Raw genomic sequence first — 22,599 nt, 5'->3', positions numbered from 1 at the left:
AGCACCCAGAGGAAAACAGAGCACTCCACGCAATCACGGGGAGAATGTGCAAACTCCATGCAGGCAGACACCCGAGGCTGGAATAGATCCCAGTTCCCTAGTGCTGTGAAGCAGCAGTGCCAACCACTGAGCCACTGTGCTGTCCATTTTGATACACAAATTGATGTATAGGCAGTCCCTGGATTGTGAAAGGGTTCCATTCTTGAGTCTGTTCAGAAATAAATTTGTACTCAAGTTGGAAAATGTAAAGCAGCCATTCATAAGTGCAGGAAGTATTTATATGTCAGATCTTTAAAATTATGTCCCTGTAAATATGAGTATTTGTAAGTTGTGAATTCATAAATTGGGGACCTCCTGTAAATGGGTATTATTTAATTGCTATTACAAAGATGTGACATCAGAGTGACCATCACCAGGCATTATTCAAGTACAATTGACATTTAGGAGGAACAGGTGAATGGGAAAGGAAATAAGGTAATAAGAGATGAGATCAGTGCATTAGTAGGAGAGGATCTGAGATTGGAGGACCAAATGTAGAATCAGTTTCGCAAAGATATGAAACCAGAAGAAGAGTAAGCATTGGTGGTAATTATCTAATGGACATCAAATAGTAGGATGAGGTTGGGTCTTTGTAAATCAAACAATTAGAGATAAACATAATGTAGGTAATACAGTGATAATGGGCCTTTTGATTTTCATGCAGACTGGGTTAACCAAGTCACAAATACCTGTGAAAGAAACACAAAGAATGCTGGAGAAACTCAGCAGGCTGACAGCAATTGAAAAGAGAGAAACAGTGCTAATGTTTCAAGGCTAATATGGCCTTTCATCAGAACTGAGTATTTGTCTTTGTATCCAAAACAGCATGTTGACGAGTATAAATATCATTTCGTTTTGGAATGTGTACTAAAAATTGGGAAAAGATACTGATTTAAACCATGGAAACAGTGTATGAAAATGTTTGCAGTTTTAAATAGAAATTGTGCATTCAATGTTCTCTACAGGAGCAGTGAGAGACAGAATTCCCGATAAATTGGCACAGCTCATCAGTATTAGAAGTTATTCTGCTCAGAAACAGTGTCTTGTTTGACTTTTCAATTGGGCATCAGTTGCTGTGAGCATCGGAGGACCCTATTCAGTAATAACTTCCTGATTGGTTCTTGTGCAAGGGACTGTAGCCTAGTGTCTGAACAAAACAGCAGAAGCAATTAGCTTGCAAAAGAAAAAGCATCGATCTCCCTTTCTCTCTCTTCTGTGTGGAGACATAAAAGAAAACCGCTAATAGCTAGTTACTTTCCCTCACCTATCTGTGAGTTATTCTCTCTGCAATCCCTATTAAAAGGAATAAGGGGAAACTGCTTCCACAGACACTGAAAAGGCAAATGAAATACTGAGAACTGGCATAACCCTCAATCGCAAGTCATCTGTAAAGAATTGGAATGAATTAAAAGAAAACAACTCATTGACGTCTTTGGTTTGAGATGGTGCTGTTGAACTGTAATTCACAGTGTAATTCACTGAGAGTTTTCTTTTGTCCACCTATAACACTTGCATCTTGGTTGTCTTTGAATGTCTGTATGCATGTGTGAATGGGAATTTGCAAATGTTTTGGAGTTAAGTTATAGAGTTATAAATGAGCAACTCATGCTTGTTTTGCCACTGGTTGAAGATAGTTTTATAAAAATAAATTGTTATCTTCTTGTTAATGAGAAAAACTAGATGTGTATGTTCTTTTCATCTGAATTAGATTGTTAGAGGGAAATAGGTAATGCTGAATCAAATTGTCACTGGTGTGATGATCCCAAGAAAAATGGAACTTTATTTCCAATGCACTAGGGCCAGTGAGTGAAAGCAGAAACCAACAAGAGATCAGGGCGTTTTGGACTTAGTGCTGTGTAATGTGGAAGGGTTGCTTAGTAAAATTGTTGTTAAAAAAAGCCTTTGTAAATAGAAACAATAAATAAGATAAGAGGATTTTGTATTAAATATGGATATGATATAGTTCATTCTGAAACATGGCTCTTAAATGTGAAGAAAGAAAATTATGTAGATATGATAACCAAGTTTGCTGCAAAATACACAATAAAAATGTGATGGTGTACAGGCAATGATTAGTATTTGAAGAAATACTACATGGTCTACAATAGATATAAATTCCTCCAAGGCACAAAGGGAAACATAAATCAGTGGGGGTTAATGAAGAAAGCTAAATATTGCAGTAAATCAAAGGAAATAGTTTATAAAGATGCGAGAAAAAAATTGGAAAACTTGAGGATTCCGAGCAAGTTAAAACCCAGTAAAAGAGGACAACAGAATTGGTTAGGAAAGGATAAAATAAAGAATGAATGCAAACTAACAAGGACTGGAAAAATGTTTTCAGGTATGTGTAAAGTTAGCACAAATATGGGGGTCGAGAATGTAGTGCTGGAAAAGCACAGCAGATCAGGCAGCATCCTGATGAAGGGCTTATGCCCAAAACGTCAATTCTCCTGCTCCTCGGATGCTGTCTGACCTGCTGTGCTTTTCCAGCACCATACTCTCGACTCTGATTTCTTGCATTTGCAGTCCTCACTTTTCTCCTAGGACAAATATGGGCCTATTACAAGTGGATGTTGGACAATTTAAAATGGAGATGGAGAACAGTTCACAGAAGAAAATACAGACTACCTCCCAGAAATACGATGCAATCAAGGGACTTGTGAAACTGAGGAACTAAAAGAAATATGGTGACAAAGTAGTACTTGAAAGTTAACTGGACTGAAGGTTGTTAAATCTCCTAGACCAAATGAGCTTCATTCCACGGTGTTGAAGAAAGTAACAGGAGCAATTGTGGATGAACCGGTACAAAAACACTAAAAGACAAAATATTTTTTCAAATGGTGAGACGTGGGGAAGCTCAGGTACTCAAAGAAACCCTGGTGACCTTGTGCAATAGTCATTAAAATGTAGTATTAAAGGTACAGAGAGCAATTAGGAAGGCAAATGGCATGTTGGTATTCATTTCAAGAGGATTTGAGTATAGGAGTAAAGGTGTCTTGCCTACAATTGTAGAAAGCCGTGGTGAGACTTCACCTGGAGTACTGTGTACAGTTTGTTCCCCTGATCAAAGGAAGGAAATACTTGCCATAGAGGGAGTGCAATGGAGGTTCATCAGATTAATCCCTAGAACAGTGAGATTATTTTATGAGGAGATTTAGGAGGCTATGTCTGCATTCCTTCAAGCTTCAAAGAAAGATGGGTAACCTCATGGAAACTTACAAAATTCTCACACAGCGTTATAGGATACAGACAGGACGTTTTGCCTGGCTGTTGACATTATTACCAGGGTGAAAAATCTCACGATAAGGGGCAGGACATTTAAGACTGAGATGAGGAGGAATTTATTTACTCAGAAGGTGGTGATTCAGGTGTCTGAAAGTTCAATCATTCAGCAAGATCAAGACAGTAATCAATGGATTTCTGGAAATAAATCAATTCAAGGGATGTGGAGGTAGCGCAGTGGGTAGATGCTCAGCCATGATCTAACTGAAGTGCAGAGCAAGGTCAATGGGCTGATTGGCCTATTCCTTTTTCAATGTTCCTCAGAGAATTAAGGGAAAATTGAACAGACTTATTTATAATTTTCAAGCATTTTGAGAGATTAAATAAATTCTTTCCATAAGCAGAAAATTCAGTAACAAAGGAGATATTTCTAAGATAATTGGCAAAAGAACCAGAGGAGTGATTGCATCTTTTTTTGCAGTGTGTAAATGATCTGGAATGAACTGCCCTGAAATATGGGAGAAGCAGATATAATACTAACTTCCAAAACGCCAACAGGAAAAATTCTTAAAACGGAAACATTGAAGGGCTATGAAGAATGAGTGAGATGAATTGGATGACACTTTCAAAGAGCTGGCCTAAGCATGACAGGACAACTTATATTATATGATGTACTATTCTATAATTCCATATATGTCAAATAATACAAGGACCTATTAGTGTTAATCCTGGGAACCCTAACCAATGGCCACATCAGCATATAGAAGACAGGAATCTTTGCAGAACTGTGGAACTGGTTAATGAAACTTTGTAAATTCCTCCACAGTAGTACATCTTGTACCTGGAATAAATTTAATGACTGGATTGATTTGTCTTCTATAATTCCTTTAAAAAATAATTAGTTGTGATAATCTTTGCTAAACTGATAATAAAGCTGCAATTAATCATCACTTTGCAAGAAAAGTGCTCACACTGGTTTGTCTTAAAATGGCAAGCTGCGATAAAAACTAATTCAGTTGATGTACATAATCTGTTCAAATGGATGTTACTGATGACAGATGATTGCATCTAAAGATTAGTGTGGGTTTTATACTTAGCCTGTTGCCCGAGATCAGTCAGCAGCACAAAGTAGCAGAGAATTGAAATGGAACATCACCTAAATCTCACATCTTAATGAATAAATGCACAGTACAGAGCAAGCTTGTCTATTTCTCTAGTGCATTTAAATTTTAAAACAAATCTTAAAATCTTGTGACATCCTCTCAATTGAATATTTATTCACATAAAATATTATGACGATCATTAACTTGTCATTGATGGTGGGATACTCTGTGATCCAATAGATGTACAATTAATTTATCACTTCTTATCACATATTGTCAGCTGAGAAAGTGAATATGAACGCAATAAGCAATGAAGTGATACAAGTACTGTAATTAGAAATGACCTTCACAATTGTACTCTTCCTTGTCTTTAAGTATGAGCATTTTGTGAAGCTATATTGATCAGATGGGTGTACAGTGACTTGAAGTTGATTGTTTCAAGTTATGTAGAATTGCAAAAATAGTCCAACACTGAAATAGCCCATTGGGTTCAACCAGTTTATATTGATATTTATTCCCCATACGCATCCACCATGTTTCCATATCCCATTACACATCTTCCTTATCACAGCTTATTTGACTTAAAGTCATTGAATCATACAGATGCACAGCACAGAAACAAACCCTTCAGTCCAACTTGTCCATGTCGACCAGATATCCTGACCTAATCTAGTCCCATTTGCCAGCATTTGGCCAATATCCCTCTAAACTCTTTCTGTTCATATACTCATCCAGGTGCCTTTTAAAATGTTGTTATTGTACCAGCCTCCAACACTTGCTCTGGCAGCTCATTCCAAACATGCACCACCCTCTGCATGAAAAAGTTAGCCCTTAGGTCCCTTTTGAATTTTTCCCCTCTCACCCTAAACCTATGCCCTCTAGTTTTGGACTCTTCTACCCCAGGGTAAAGGTCTTGTCTATTTATCCTACCCAAGCCCTTCATGATTTTATAAACCTCTATAAGATCACCCTTCAGCCTCTGACACTCTAGGGAAAACAGCCCAGCCTATTCAGTCTCTCCCTATAGCTCAAATCCTCCAACCCTGGCAACATCCTTGTAAAATCTTTTCTGAACCCTTTCAAGTTTCACAACATCCTTTCAATAGGAAGGAGACTAGCATTGCATACAATATTCCAAAAGTGGCCTAATCAATGTCCTTATTTTTAATTTGACATAATCTTGATATCATGAGCATTTCTGAAAAAAGAATGCTTCTCTCATTCTCTGTTCTGAATCTACCTTCTTTTCAATCTTTGTCCACTTGATCTAGATCCCACAGTCACCAGAAACTGCCTGTTACCTGCTAGTCCCAACCATTCATAATTATGGACATCTCTATCAAAACACACCATGTTTTCCTCTGCTCTAGTGGAAACAATCCTAATTTTGCTTATTGTATTTCACAAAATAAATAAATAGTCAGTACAAAAGAAGATCATTTGAAGAACAATCCAACTAATCTGTTTTCAAATGCTTTATCTATAGTTCCACAATTTTCTTCATTCAAGTATTTATTCAGTTCCCTTTTGAAGACAGCCATGATTCTGTACCCACCATGTTCTCAGGATCTGCGTTCTTAAAGAACCTGTTGAGTGGAATCTTCCCAGAAATTGAATGATGGTGGCATTGGCAAGGAAGTTGGGGAAATTGTGTGACATGACCAGTGAGGAGCTTCTCAATGTTGAAAGGCCTGATGATCCAATCAAGTGTTGAATGACAAGGCGAGACTCAGCAACACACCTATTTATGAGTATTAGTATGCATTAGCATATCTCCATTGTGTAATCTTGCCACAATTATATGCAGATTCCAATTCTCCCAACCACTGGATAGAAACTAGATGGCGACAATTCCTGACATGAAAATCAGAACAGGGGTACCTGATGACATTAGCTCATTGTTTGCTCCTCTGGGCCTCCACTGACATCTAAACACATACTCCATGAACAGCAATTGCTGACACCTCCAGGCATCGCCAACCTCCCTTCTCTCTTCAACCGATCTATGGACCTTGGCAGACACAGAGCCAGGAATTTGTCAATGGTTGTCAGCAGTTATTGGTCACGGGGCTGGAGATACTACAAACATTCAAACAAGATGCAAGAGTAGGCTACTTGGGCCTTCGAACCTGCTCTACCATTCAATAAGATCATGGCTGATCAGATTTTAACATCCACTCTACATTCCTGCTATCCTCAATAATCTTTCAACCCCTATTGATATACAAGAATCTATCTACTTCTGCCTTGAAGCTATTTAAAGACTCTGCATCCACTGCCTTTTGAGGAAGGGGAATTGCAAAGGCACATAATTCTCTGAGAGACAAAGGTCTCTCTGTTTAAATGGACGTCCCCTTATTTTTACACTATGACCCACATGTTGGTGTACAGCGCTGTTTTATGTGAAGCTCAAACCCAAATCAAGCAGCTTAGGTAGCAAAACATTGCATGTGCATCAACCAAATTACCACCTGCCAAGTCTAAGGGGAGTAGATCTCAGTCAGGGCAAGGAATGCATCTTCTGTCAGGGGGTTCTGGCACAGTAAATGAAAGGCAGCACCTTCTGTCCAGGGGCTTGGTCCATCAGCCACTTGGAATGGTCACACTCAGGGGATGCATATTTCTACAGTCTAGGCCACAGTCAGCCCTGTAGGTGTGTTGTAAGCATGTGGTAAGCTTAGTCAGGGAGCTGTGTCCTGAAGGCATGGCTGGCCATCCTATCGTGGTAGCTGTCAAGGTAACTGCTGTACAAAACTTTTATACAACGGGCTGCTTCCAAAAAGCCACAGGGGACCTGTGTGCGATCTCACATCCCTTGTCCCTCAAATATATCAAGGCTGTTACCAATGCAATTGGTACTAGATCACACTATCTCATCTCATCTCATCTCCCTGTGATGGGGTCAATGTTACAGCCCAGACAGCAGGCTTTTCCAAAATAGCTGACTTCCCCTGGTGCAGAGCACTAGGGACTTCACACCCATCGCATTTTGAGAGTGCCATTTTATCATGCAGTAGACATTACCAACAGAAGTGGCATCCATTTCCATCGATGTCAAATTATCTGTGACCGTCAGCACTAAATCTTAGAGATCTGTGCCATGTGACCTAGAAGGTGCCATGATGCCTATGTCCTTGAAAACTTTCACGTTCCTGCTGCATTTCAAGGGCTAGATGCCTTGCAAGGATGGGAAACAGGAACTATCACCTGTAACCACAGCTGATGAGTCCTTTACACAATCTCATTTGCATCCATTGACTCCATTTACACTTCTCGCTGCCTCGGGAAGGTAGCCAACATCGTCAAAGACCCCTCCCATCCTGATTATAATCTCATCCAACCTCTTCTGTCAGGCAGAAGATACAAAAGCTTAAATACATGGATCAATAGGTTCAAGAACACCTTTCTTCCCCGCTGGTATTAAACTGTGAACGGACCTCTCAAATTTCAAATCTAATGTTGATCTTGCTTTTTGTGCACCTTCTTTGCAGCTGTAACTGTGTATTCCTCGCTGTGTATTCAATCACCCTGTGACACTTGTAGAGTATGACATGCCTGTACTACGTGTAAAACAAAGCTTTTAACTGCACATAACCAGGTTACAAGTGAGAATAAAAGATCAATAATAAATCAAAACAAATCAAATAAAATGACCAAGGCAGGGAGTAGACAATGCAGCCTATTCTTTGACCAAGGCCAACCTTAAGCAAATGATGGGCCTGCTCACCATGGGCCTGCAAAAGGTGAGGTTCTGATGCTTGGATCAGTCTGAAGGGGTCCTGAAGTACACTCTGGATGGAGTGTGTCGCATAATCCTTGCATGCTGTACTCTGAAAAACTGAGGCAGGCAAAGAGGGGTTGAAATGGAGAACTGCAGCACTCTTCCCAGGAGGAAGATGAAGATATTGAGCAGGAGCAACTCACCTTCTGCATGAGGAAATGCAACAAGCCAGACGGGATTTCATTGATACTCAGTTCCAATGGATGTTAACTGGTTGCAGTGATCGCTAATTACTATAAATTTGTTGGTGCTCGAAAGGCAAAGAGTCCATTTTTGTTCTGAGAAGCTAATAGAAAATTCTGTCTTTTTTTAATTTATCTTTGCTCATGCTAAATGAAAGTGAATGGTTTGAACCATTTGCAAAACTTTCCTGTATGTGATGGTTGCACATTTAACAATAAAGAGATTTTTGGGATACACTGGCCATTGGGAAAATTACTACCCAAACCTTTCTCATTGCTCATTGAGGAGGTGATGGCGTAGTGCCATTATCACTGGATCTGTTAATCCAGAGACCCGAGTAAGGGGCTGGGGACCTCAGCTTGAATCCTGCCACATCGTGGAATCTGAGTTCAATAAAAATCTGCAACTAAATGTCGAACAATGACTGTGAACCCATTGCAAATTGTTGGGGAAAACCCCATTTGATTCACTAATGTCATTTAGGGAAGGAAACTGTATCCTTGCCTGGTCTGGCCAACATGTGGATGGGCATATGAATATGAGTTTAGAGGGATATGGGCCAAACGCTGGCAAACATGACGAAATTAATTTAGGATAGCCAGTCAGCATAGATGAATTGGACTGAAGGATCTGCTTCCTTGCTGTACATCTCTATGAATCTATGACTCTATAACATGTGTCTCTGGACCCATAGCAATATGTGGTTGACTCTTAACTGCTGTCTGTGATGGGCAATAAGTGCTGGGCAAGCCAGCAATGCCCTCATCCCATGAATGACTAAACAAAAAGTGCAGTGAACTGAGGAAATCTGAAGGACACCACCGCTCATTTCTAAATATTTCTAAAAGCCCTGAAATTCTGTTTTGTTGTTTTCTTTTTCATTTCCAGGCAGTTTCTAATCCGATCTGCTATCCTTTTCTTCAATGTGTTGAATGTGTTACTTTGTCAAAGATTTTCTGAGATGTAGTATAATCTCCTCAATTCGCTTTGTCTGGTTTGCTAAGCATAATGTTCCAAGCTGTACGCACCTTGGAACATCAAATAACTTTGAGAGTAAACGAAAGAATTTGTATTTATGTAACACATTACATTGTCTCAGGACTTTCCAGAACTCTTTATGGCCAATAATGTACTTTTGATGTGCAGTCACTGTTATAAGGAAACACAGCAGCCAATTTAATCTCACCAAGAACGTTCTGTTTAATATAATTCATGGGAACAATATAAAATTACCATCCATTCTCCTGAAGAACAAAGGAAGATAAAAGTTTGATGTTGCCTACATTCTCTTATGGTGTATTCCTTCCCGATTATACTCATCAGAATACATGTAGGCCTTGGGAACATACCTAATAATATTAGTATACATCTGTATAAAATTGCTTTGACCATTAATTTACAATGGTCAATCTAAATATTTTCACAAACAAATCAGACAACATGAAATTCAAAAATTCTCCCACATACCATGCTTGTTTTGATATAATAGCTTTAAATTCAAATATTTAGATTTGCCTACCATAGTATGTTGTGCAATGATTTAATTGCATGAAAAAAACATTTGTATGTACTCAGCAATGAAAACAAATGGATGCTTCACATAGTACTGAAGAAATTCAGTCAGCTGAAATTGCAATCAGCTTTGTACAAACTTCACTGTGTTACATCCTGGTTCTTTAAATTATCTATTGGCGATTCCATATGTTGCTTGAAATAATAACCACTTTGAGGGGGGCAAAGCATTAAATTTAGTCAAAGAATTCACAATTCACCAAGAAGCATGAAATTAAAGTGCAAACAATAATTATTTGAAACAAATGAATATATTACTCCCTGCAACACGTACCTCCCTTTTAGATAATATACACAGTTTTGCTGCAATTAAATGGTAGGCAAATTGTACCAGATTATGACACTGAGGCCGTCAGATATAGACTGAATTAATTACAGCTGACTTTGAGAAAGAATTTGAAGGATTTATCTGATTTATTAGTCATTTACTCTATGATCAAAGAGTAGACAAGATAAAAGCTCTCTTTGACAGGAAATGTATTTTAACAGTTTAACAGCAAGCTGCAAATTGTCAGATAATCCCGATCTCCTTTTATTTGGAATGTGGAGATCACTGGTAAGGCCAATATTGATTGCTCATCCCCCATTAGCCTTGGCTTTTCTTAAACTGCTGCTTTCAGGGCTTTCAGAAATATTTAGTCCATTTGTTGAAGGCATATGGACAATGTCGTAAGGGAAGGAGCTGTGAGATTTTGACTAAATAATGAAGAAGAAAAATGATAAATTTCCAAATTGGGATGATGGGTTGCTTCAATAGTAACATAGAGGGGCTGTTGTTCATGCACCTGAGGCTCCTATCCTTCTAGATGTTACAGCTCTGGGAAGTGCAGCCAAGCAAGCCTTGAAGTTGGCTGCTTAAGCTGATGGATAGGATACAATCAAGAGGGATCTTTTGTTCTGGGTGATATTGAGAGTTGTTGCCCCTGCCAGTGCCATTGCAATAATTTGCCACTGCAGTGTCCCTTGCTTTACATGATGTGAAAATTTCCTGTCCTTCTTCGAAATAGTGCCAGCTGACCTTCTGCATCCATCTTGAGAGAGAGCAGATGGGGTCTAACATTTGATCCAAAAGACATTACACTGTAACTCAACATCAAGAGTAGCTACAACCAATCTCTATCCCTGCAGTCTCTGTGTTTTCCAAATTGAAACAACTAAGAACCCAGAATATCAGCTAGGGTGAGTAGTACAGCCTTATTGTAGATGAAACTCCAATGCTGCTGGAGATACTCCAGCTTTTACACAAAAGAGAAATTCCTAAGATGTTATTTGTTTTGGAATTTAATGATATGTATATCAATGAAAGATGCTTTCATACATGGGATGCAATTTACACGTATTTCACAATTTAAGAAATGTATTTGTGATGTGCAGTAAGAGTTAACTTGATCTCGATGTATTTATGAATCCTCAATCGGAATTGATTTGCTCTGAAAATTATGCAAGAGTTGCCTGTGCTGATTTTCAATGTGTAAAGCTCCCACCTACATTGAATCAACATATAATAGCAATAGATTGACAATAATGGAAGACAGCCTGAAAATAGAAATAAACTTAAATTGAGCGATGCAAGTCCACATGCACTTAAATATATTTGAAATGGGTGTTATTTAAGGAAAGGGCATATGTTTTCAAAAATGTATATCATCTGACACCCCCATTGTGCTTCCCTTCAGAAGGGCAGCACGGTGGCTCAGTGGTTAGTACTACAGCCTCAAAGCGCCAGGGACCCAGGTTCAATTCCAGCCTCAGGTGACTGTCTGTGTGGAGTTTGCACATTCTCCTCCTGTCTGTGTGGGTTTCCTCCCAGTTCTCTGGTTTCCTCCCACAGTCCAAAGATGTACAGATCAGGTAGATTGGCCATGTTAAATTGCCCATAGTGTTGGGTGCGTTAGTCAGAGGGAAATAGGTCTGGGTGGGTTACTCTTCAGAGGGTCGGTGTGGACTTATTGGGCCAAAGGGCCTGTTTCCACACTGTAGGGAATCTATCTATCTAAGCAGGAATCAGATAAGAGAAGAAACCCAATCATCCAAACCATGAGGAATATGCTGGGCTTAACTGATACATGTGAAGTGTGATGTTCAACCAACAGACTCAGATTATGTTGATGTCAGTGCTTTGCATCAAGCTTCCTATGAAACTATATTTTAATCACAGAATCACTGAATTGTTACAATGTAGGATGAGGCCATTCCACCCATCATCACTGGACTGCTCTTTGAATGAGTGTCATTTTCCTTCCTTACCTGTGTAGTTTTGCAGATTGCTTTTTTCAGATAATAGTCTAATTAATTCCTTTTGAATGTTTTGATTGAATCTCCCTCTACCACTATCTCAGGATGTGCATTCCAAATGTTAACTGTTACATGATTTTATTTTCAGGCAGCGAGCCTCTTATGCTTTTATTCTTTGCCCTCTTGTTGTTGATTCTTTCATGAGTGAGAACTCCTCCCACATGATTTAGAAAATTTCTATCCTGCTATAGACGGGGTGCAGAAAAGGTTTACCAGATTGATTCCTGGGATGTAGGACTGATGCATGAGAAGGGATTGAGTCAGTTAGGATTGTATTCACTGGGGTTTACAAGGATGGTGGGGGATCTCATAGAAACCTATACAATTCTAACAACACTAGCCAGATGGGGGAGTCCAGAACTAGGAGTTTTAGTTTAGAGATAAGGGGTAAACCTTTTAGGAATGAGAAGAGGAGAATTTTTTTCCACCCAGAGAACAGTGAGCCTGTGGACTTCAGTTTCACAGAATGTGGTTGAGGATTGAACTTTATATGTTTTCAAGAAGGAGGTAATATAGCCCTTGTAGTTAAAAGGAATCAAGGAATATGGGTGTGGAATTAAGATACTGAGCTCAATGATCAGCCATAATGATACTGAATGGCTGAGCAGGCTTGAGGGGTTAAATGGCCTTCTTCTGCTCCAATCTTCTATGCTTCTATGATCAAATCTCCTCCTCACGTTTTCTCTAAGGAACATTGTTCAAAATATCTCTAAACTATCTTAATAACTGAAGCTTCTCATCCTTAGAACTGTCCTTGTGAATCCATGTGAATGCCTTCACAATTTTCCTAAAGTGTTACACCCAAAACTGGATGCACCAATGTCTTATACAAATTCAACACAACCTCCTTGTTCTTGTGCTCTGCGCCACTATTAATAAAGCCTAGAATACTGCATGCACTGTTAACCAGTAGTCAACCTGTTTTAAAAATATGATGATTCATGCAAATGTACAACCAGATTCCTGTGCACCTGTAATCCCTTTAAAATTATGCTTTATGCTATCTGTCCATGTCCTCACTTTTGAAATAGATAACTTTACATTTCCCCACACTGAATGTCATTTACAACCTATCCATCCACTCAACCAACCTGTCATGTCCTTTGAGTCCTACACTAACCCCCTCACTGTTCACAATGCTTTAAAGTTTAATATAATCCATAAATTTTGAAACGGTATCCTGTACTCCAAGGTCTTGGTCATTAATATACATCAGGAAAGCAAAGGTCCCAATAGTCTGTTATACACATCCTCCAGCCCAAAAGCCATGCATTAACCATGACTCTTGGTTTCATTACTTTATCCGTGTTGCTTTTCCGTGAGCCATAACTTTACCCACAAGTCCATGCACACTATACTGTCCTCATTAATTTTCTCATCTTCAGAGAATCTCCAGCAAGTAAGTTAAATATAATTTCCTCTCCATAATGCCATGCTGGCTTCCCTCAATTAATCACATTTGTGCAAATTACTATTGATTTTGTCCTGAATTTTCATGTCCAAAGGTTGGTCCGCTAGCAAGGGTAAATGGACTAGCTCATAATCACTCTTGTCCACATATTGGGGGGCAACAGCAATATGTTTTGTGAACATAGCTATATACAGCAGATGAGAGAAGTTATCTTATCTAGAGCTTGACATTCCCAGGCTCCAGGTCCATGTGACATGGCACCACTTCAACATAGCTCCTTTCACGCATGCTTGATAGCTATTTTTGGAATAAAGGTATAAATCCCCTTACTCCACAGGACTTATAATTGCTAGGCTTTTTGACAAAGGCTGTAATGTTTGTAATTCTCCAGTCCTTTGCAGCACCCCTCAGTCTGAGGTGGGGAAAATGATGACCAGTGTCTCTGCAATGTTTACTGTCACTTTCCGCAGTATGCTTGGATGCATCTCATCTTGTGATCTGGTGCATCATCAACTTAGAGTACAGCCTATTTAATACATCTCCCTTCAAAATTTAATCCTTTTCAATGGTTACATTATCTCCTGTTCCTTCATGGCCCAGGTAGCATCTGCTTGGGGAAAGACATTTAACACTTTAACAGGTTAAAGTCCCTTTTTATTTTCACAATTTGTCCTACTTGCACATGGAACAAACTACTATTTATTTGCCTACAGAAGACTCTGGTTTTCCTCTTTACATTTGCTGATAGTCTCTTGTCATACACAGTCTGTGTTTCTCTTGTTTATTTTTTACCTTCTTTCTTAACCTTCTGTAGTCCTCCTGATCCTCAATTGTATTTTCTGCATGACAGCTGTCATACTTACAGATTTTCTTCTTTACCTTACCTTCTATCTTATTTATCATCCAGAGACCGCTAGTATTGTTTGTCCGACCTTTCCCTTTCATGGGAATTTACATTGATTGTGCCTAAAATACATTTTGTTTGCAGCCAATCCATTGCTCAGCTACTGTTTGTCCTGCCAATCACTGACTTACAAATCAACCCAAATCCATTCTTACCCCATTGAATTTGGCTTTTCCTCAGTTAATCATTTTTACACTGGGTTGTTCTTCGTTCATAGTCAGCCCGAATCTTATTGTACAATGATCACTGGCCCCTAAATGTTAATCTACTGACACTTCATCCCCTTGGCTCAATTCATTCCCAAAAATCAGATCTGGCAGTGTCTTTTTTAGTTTTGGAGTGACAACATATTGCTGTGGAAAATGATCCCTAACATAATGTAGGAACTTTTGTCCCTCTCTTACCTTAACTCTATTAGGTCACCACGAAGGTACTACCTTCGCAGCCTTGCCCCTCATCTGAGGCGTGGTGACCCTCAGGTTAAATTCACCATCAGTCATCTCTGTCTAATGAATAAACAGCCCTATTATGCTCTGAGACAATAGCGACTCTATCTTTACCCAGTCTATATATCTTATACTAATAAAGTGTAGATAAAAACATTGGAATGTTAACTTGGAGTTAAACTACAGTCAATGGGGCGTATACCCCAAGCAGTAGCCACTGGAGGTACTTTCATATTTTTCGCTTAATATACACTTAACTGTTGAGCCACATTCCTAACTTCAAAATCACACAGTCTTGTGTGTAATGTTGTCAGGAGATTTTTCATAAATTCTGCAACCTTAATCAATAAATATGTTCAAAGCAACTGGCCTTTTGCCAAAAGGAAGTCACTTCTGATGCAGTTTGCTTGCCATAAGCTACGAGGTAAAATTGTAAATGCAGATAGATGCAAAAATGAAAAGTATTGTGAAAGCTGCAAACCTGAAATAAAAACCAAAAATTCTGGAAACACTTAGCAGGTCAGATTTTCTGTCTCTACAAATAGTGCCTGGATTGCTGAGTGTTTCCAGCACTTTCTGATTCTATGCCATTAATTCAAACTGTCGGTAAAGGCACAGTGCAAAATTCAGCTACTAAAGTCAGAAGTCTGCTGTGCACTGAATCTCAAAGTGAACATAATGTCAGGGGGCTTGTTGCATGCAAACTTAGATACATGTGCAGTGTTCTTTTCATTACAAATATTTGAATGGCATAGATGGCAATGACCTTTTTTAAACACTGAGTGTTGAAAGCTACATTTATCATCTTCATGTCAGTAAATTTCTTAGTGTGCACTAAATTGAGGTGGGACCCTCTGCCAAGAAAATTCCATGACTCTCTACATTTAATGCACTGAGGAAAAAGATCAGCAACTTGAGATGCACTGCTTGTTTGACACAGATATATCCTTTCAGACTGGTGTATAACTGTTGTTATTCACTGCGCAATCAAGGAATTTGTACCATGACATAAAGTGCCTTTATGTTTTAGCAATTTAATGCGAAATGACATTAAAAAGTGCATGTTTTATACTGTATGCCAAAGGACTTTACTGATCATTATAGATACGGATGTTACAGTTGACTCACGTTTTGACAGAAGATGAATTTACCAGAAGCTTGAAATACGCAGTTATATTTTTGCACAATCTCACATTTAAATCTTTATCAAATACTAAGTTCAGAGTAGACCACATAAATTAATCTGTTAAAATCTGACCATCTTGTTGAATTGCAACTACCTAAGAAAATAATAAAATGTCTGGTTTGACACTTTGTTTATTGGAACTGAACATGAATAACATTAGTGTCATTGAATGCATATAACACAAACAAATATGATCATTATGATGATCAATGCAGGTTTGTCTACAAAGGAAAAATAAAGGCAAATGGATAGATCTTGAACGTGTGCAGTGGTGTCAATGGGTAATAAGGAATGAACAACCTGTTTTATGTCTGCTCCCATTGCCTTCAATAGAAGTAAAAGTTCACTCCATGTTACCCATTTTACACACCTATATATGAAGTCAAGATCAACCCTTTAGTTCTGAAATTTATTGGGAGCAATGTTGAGAAGACGACATTTATTACTCATTATGAGCTGTCTTATGAAGTTGCTGATGGTCTTTCTCCTTGAACCAGCATAGCCCTTGATCTTAGGGACACTGTTAATGTTATTTTTAAATTGTCAGGATTACAAACTCTAATCCATCTTTCAATATTCACTTCTTGAACCTTCTTTTGTGGAGTTTTACAAGCTACTGTTTATTTTCCTTATATAAATGATTGTGTATCAATAATAGCGCCAGGCTGTAAACTTCTTCATAAAAATGCTCTCTCCATAAGTATTTTTTCCAGCTTTTCTTTAACTATTGATTGTGTGGAAATATGTGACTCTTTTTACTCTCTTACTCAGTAATTCAGAAAAAAAACGCATTCATCTTATCCCAGCTATTCATAATATTGACTACCCTTAAACGTTTCCCCTTATCAATTACAATGAGAAAAATAGTGTTTGCTCCTGAAGTCTCACTACATACCTGGAGCTCTGATGTGGGGGAGTCGGTGTTGGCTTAGGGTGGACAAAGGCAAAGGAGCGGCACTCCAAAAGCCAGTGGTTCCAATTGAACTTGTTGGACTACAACCTGGTGCTGTGTGACTTTTAACTTTATCTGGAGCTCAACCTGATCTTAATAATTCCATCCTGCACTGTTTCTATTGTCATATGTTCAAATTATGCCAACAATACCTCGAGTGGTAATACTGAATTTATACATTATATAAATGTATACAGCTTTTCCTAGACTACCACTAAACATCGTGTCATCAGCACACACTGTATATTGTAAGTAAGACATCGCCTCAGCACAAATCCTTGGAGGAACCATTTGCTTCACCTGGTCATACTGAGCCGAATGTCATTTCCGAAGAGACCGAACGTTGCAAGGTTCAGTAATTGCATCAAAATAAGTAAACGGACAAGCTTGAGTCGCAGAAACCTGTTTGATTTGATGACAGGGTTATCATAAAGATGTGTGCAGGGACCTCACTAGCCACAGCATTACATTCAGATTGAGCCAGTTCAGGCTCACGCAGTGTGCACAGGGCTGGTGTACTGCAGACCCCCCAGATTGGGGTATTTTCCTTTTGTTTGTTACCAACAGCGTCCCCACACGAGTACGGATTTTGGGAGGGACAGGCAGTCGCGGTGTATCTCGCAAACCCGTTAAGTGTTGATTATAAAAGGGGGTTGGCAGGAAGGGGTCGAGAACCCGAAATGCTGGTTCATCCCTCAATGCAACAGAAGCGGTAACTTGCCCCAAATGCATCACTTGTACTACACAAGGTCCATGTAGTGGACTGCATCTGGACTCAACATGTCTTCAATTTAAAATGAAAACGTGAAAAACAAAACCCACCGCTTTAGATTGTTGAGCAATGGGTCGGGCATTGAAGACGCTTCACTACTGACTGACTGACTGAAGGACAGGGCGGGAAATTATATACTTGAGCTCAAAGTTAGAAATCACACAACATCAGGTTTGGTCAAGGAGCGACGCTCCGAAAGCTAGTGTGCTTCCAATTAAACCTGTTGGACTATAACCTGGTGTTGTGTGATTTTTAACTTTGAACACCCCAGTCCAACACCGGCATCACCAAATCATGACATTTGAGCTCGTTTTACTTAAATTCCCCGCGTCGTTTTCGATCTAGAAAATTTCGGCTCCGTCCTCTCCGGGACTGAGCCACCTTGAAAGAGTTGGAAGTTAAAATGAGAAGAAAGTCAAGATTAGAGTGGTACTGGAAAAGCACAGCAGGTCAGGCAGCATCTGAGGAGCAGGAGAATTGAAGGGCAAAAGCCCTTCATCATTGCCTAGTTAAAGTGAGAAGATGAGTTGGATGATGCTTTTGTTCCTATTATTTATTTATTTTTCTGATATTACTTCCCCCTGGGGTACCCCGCTGTCAGTCAGGGGCTGGGCTCATTAAGGACAAACAGAGTACACAATGCAGACAAGATTCCTCAGTACAAGATGCCTTCTAATCTCAACCCCCTACCAAGTTCTCCAGCACTCGGCTCAGAGTTCCTCTGACCTCCGTTTACCATAATATTTTGTATAAACAAACAGCACCTGTTGGGAACTCTCAACACTGCAGTAGTTGCTACTTACTGACGGGGACGAGTAACCTTTCCGTTTTAATCTGTGCAGGAAAGTAACATTTGCAGATAAAACAGTTTTTTTTTGTTTGGGCGACCCATTATGTAGGACCATGCACAAACACACACAGAAACAAATGACACTTTAAAGACCCGGGAGCTGGAGGGGATAAAAGGGACTGGAGGGAATTTCCCAGCTAAAACACCTACCTGTCTGCACTCAGCGCTGTCAGGGTGAACACCGACACCCCTACCGAGGTGAGCTGGATGAAGGGGATCAGTTTGCAGCCCACCCGGCCGAATAGCCACTCAGTGGCCACGTACTTGCTGGCGTCGACGGGGGCGCAGGTCAGCAGCAGGAGCAGGTCTCCCAGCGCCAGGCTGGTGATGAAGATGTTCGGCACGTTCCTCATGGACTTCACGGTGCAGAAGATCTTGATGAGGGTCACATTGCCGACCAGCCCGATCACGATGAGGAGGCCGTAGACGGCGGGCACGGCGTAAAGGAAGGGCAACCCCGAGCTATCGGGCTCAGCCTCCTGGCTGCTACCATTAAGGGACTGAGTCAACAACTCCCAGTCCAACTGCGGGAAGTTGTCTTCAGTCATGCTGCCATTGTGCCCGAACAGTTGGGAGAACGGACAGAAGTTTGCTCCTTCCTTCGCTTTTTATTGTCTCTCCCCACCTGCTTAGTGAGAGGAGTTTCCCTCTTTCAGCAGCTCCTCATGGGGAGTTCCGCACTTCTTTCTCTCGCCTGGTCTCCTCCCTTGTTTATTTTTTCCAAATGTTTTGCTCTGATGTGTGTCTGTCAGATTGGTCGCGGCAAGATTTAAAGTGTGAGCTGTCGGGCCAGCCTTTACCGCACTGTGGCGTCACTTCTCTCCCCCGGAGTTGTCATTGAGAGAGCTCCAAATAAAAACACATCCGAGTACACGGAGCAAACAGCCACCTACTGGAGGAATTAAACTCCGCTGTGTGGAGGCGCCTCACACACACACACACACACAGAGGCTGGGCTCTCAGGGCTGCCATAGGCAGGACATTGAAGAGTTTGTTTTGCAAAATACACCAATTAATAGCAAGAAGAACCCATTCTCGCAATTGTTGGTCTCCACCACTAATCATGCAATCTCCCGCTTAATGTTATTACGCTGGGAATTCTGCTGTTTCTGTACCCCGCTCTGAAGAATTACTGATCTGGTATATCCACGCTGTTTGTTACATGTGGACTGGAAGCGAGGGTCTTGGGGGCAGGGGGCGGGTATCTGAATGTTTCATTTGAATGTGGGAAATCTATCCCTGCCTTTTGCCCGCCCTAGTCTCTAAAAACTGCTCCAACCCCACAACCCTGTTGAGGTATCGTAGCTAATGTGATTGTGATCTCATTTTTTTTTGACCCCCCCTTATCTTCATTCCAGTGTGAGGAGCCGTGTCTTCCACTGTTTAGATCCAGCTGTGGAATTCTGAACATAAACCTCCCCAGTTTCCTCTTTTTAAAAAGACAATCCTCAAAACTTACCTCTTTGACCAAACTGTGGTCCACCGGAACGAATGTTAAACTTTACTTGATAACAGTCAGTCGAGTTACCTTGGGAGGTGTCAGTGCATTAGATTTGACATTATTTTTGACGGATGTAGAGATGCTTCAGAGAGAAGGTTGAATATCTCAGGCTGTACGCTGTTCCGTTCATCCGACAAACCTATTGTGCCATATCCAATCAGAGGTGATGGCAAGGTTGGTTTGGAGAGAGGAGGCTTAGATTTTTAGGGTTCCATTCCAGCCAATTCTAAACTGTAGCTTTGCCTCTAATGAGCACTTGGCAGTAGGAATTTCTCTCTATGTCTGAATTGTGAGTCTTGAGGTATCTTCCATAGTGGACCCCAGGAGAGATTAAATGAAATGAACCTATTGCTGCTGTAAATGAAGCCAGGAGTCGGGAAACCTGGGTTGGGGGGTCGGGTTCAAGGTCACTTTCAGGCTTTAGAACGCCAGCAGGAGGCGTTAGGAAGCTGGAGTTGACAGCTGGAAGGCCAGGAGTCAGTATCATAGGCCAGATGGGAATGGAGGGAGCAGAACTGTGTAAATGCCACTCAGATTGTTTACTGTCAGGTACAGCATGCTGGTTGTGCTCCTTCCCAGTACTTGGTCCTTCAATCAGACATGGAGGCCACCCAGGAGTGTGGGAATGCAGTGCGGTTTCCGATTAATCTCAGAACAATTACTGAGTTGGGTTACACTTGGGGAAAATGGGTGGGGACGTCACTGGTTCATTAAGGAGCCTAACATCGACCGGTGAAGGCTGAGGATGCTACATCAGCAACATCGGCCACTTCCACTCTTTGACTTTGGGGAGATTTTGCCAATACTGGGACACTGATGCAGAGCGTCTTCAAGGATGAAGTGGACTTGGCTCTCATGCTTTCTGCTGCAATGAGCTGCATTAAATGCAACCCTCATTATGCCATTCAGGAGTCTCTAGAAGATATAATCAGACTCAATTATTGTGTAAGGTAATGTGAAAGACTGGTATTTAGCAATGATTTTCTACTCATATTCCAATTTTTCAATCTTTGATATATTGAATCGGAAGGGCTGATTCTAACAGTAATTCTAATATTGATAATTCTCCATGTTATTAGAAAGCATTGATAGATCCTGACACAACATTGTTAGAAAAAAATCTTATATACAACTGTGTATACTATCGGGGATGAACTTACCACCTACTATGAATTTGATTGACCGCATACTATTTTTTTCTCTACCTCTTCACATGTGTATGTGTGCTGTGGGTGCGCGCATGTGGCGCTGCAGGAAGAGAAGATAAAGTTGAACAAAATAATGGGACTGATAATGCAAAGTTCATTCCACACTATTTGCATGTTGGACACCAGCTTGTGATATTATCCGTTACGTTGCATATGTAGATGTAATCAGCCTTTTCCTAGACCCCTTCTCCCCTCCAACATGTCTCCTTAGAGAAATCGTTTGATTTGCGTCTTTCACTTCCTAATAATATGATGATGTGATCCTCCAACAGCTCAGTCTTCATTTACAATGGCTCCCGGCTTGTTAGATTCAAAGATAAGTCTGTAGTCATTTGCATGACACAATGCCACTATAAGAGATACTTCTCTTACATGTCCCAGCTCCTTGCATTCTGTACAAGACATTTAATCTTCTTGGCCAAATGTCTGATGAGAGCAAATTGCTGGGCAGCAATATTTGATGCAATGTCATGTTATTTGATTGTCCAATGCAATTGGTCCAAAAGCTATTGTAGATTACAATGCAAGATCCTTTGGCTTCAAATCAGAGATATTATGCCTGAAGCCAGGCCCGAGCTGAGAAATTTGACTAATTGGAGTTCTGCCACAAAGGCTCAGGAAGGACCATATTCTCATGATAGGCTGCAGTTTGTTTAAGCAGCTTTGGTGCACTCTGCAAATGCATGTTGTGGAATTCCTTGGAAAAAGCACCAAATAATGTCAACTACTTGGCACACTCTTATATGTTTCCATAAGGTATTGATTTTCAGCTCCCACAATGAATTTGTAGGAAACCATCATCTCGCTATATGATGTTTTAGCTTTTTAAAGTGGGTTGCAGAATGTTGTCCTAGTATAAATCTTAAATAAAACTTAGCAACAATCTTTGAGATCTAATAATTATATTCCCCGCAATCTCAGTCCATTTCCTCTTTTATTTTCCATGTAGCAGTCATTTCTGTAAGTATTGTAAGTAAACTTAAAAAATAAATTTCAAAAGCATGGTAGATTCACATAATCTGTGGCCATGCATTATATATCAAACAAAGTTGATAATTAAAATCAAAGCTGGACTCAAACAAATGCTTATTAAGTATTACATTATTCCTTTAGATGTTTCTTCATATTGTAGTATTCATCCTAGAGAGCATGGCATAAATATTGTCATATGTTT

At 40.1% G+C, this 22,599-nt stretch overlaps 1 protein-coding gene across 1 annotated transcript in view; it reads right to left on the bottom strand.

Moving 5' to 3' along the window:
* Positions 1-19,566, bottom strand: part of grpr (gastrin-releasing peptide receptor) — a 59,119-nt gene extending 39,553 nt beyond the window's left edge. Inside the window, exon 1 of the mRNA XM_087992977.1 lies at positions 18,867-19,566. Within this exon, the coding sequence (XP_087849103.1) occupies positions 18,867-19,264 (398 nt within the window). The 5' untranslated portion in view covers positions 19,265-19,566. The remainder of the gene's footprint in view (positions 1-18,866) is intronic.
* Positions 19,567-22,599: the final 3,033 nt, after the last annotated feature.

The sequence above is a fragment of the Chiloscyllium plagiosum genome, unplaced genomic scaffold (assembly GCF_037043375.1).
Source record: "Chiloscyllium plagiosum isolate Xiang-an unplaced genomic scaffold, Cpla_swu_hap1 HiC_scaffold_12, whole genome shotgun sequence".
Lineage (NCBI taxonomy): Eukaryota > Metazoa > Chordata > Chondrichthyes > Orectolobiformes > Hemiscylliidae > Chiloscyllium > Chiloscyllium plagiosum.
Note: the sequence above shows the minus strand (reverse complement) of the source record. Positions and strands in the feature narration are given on the sequence as shown.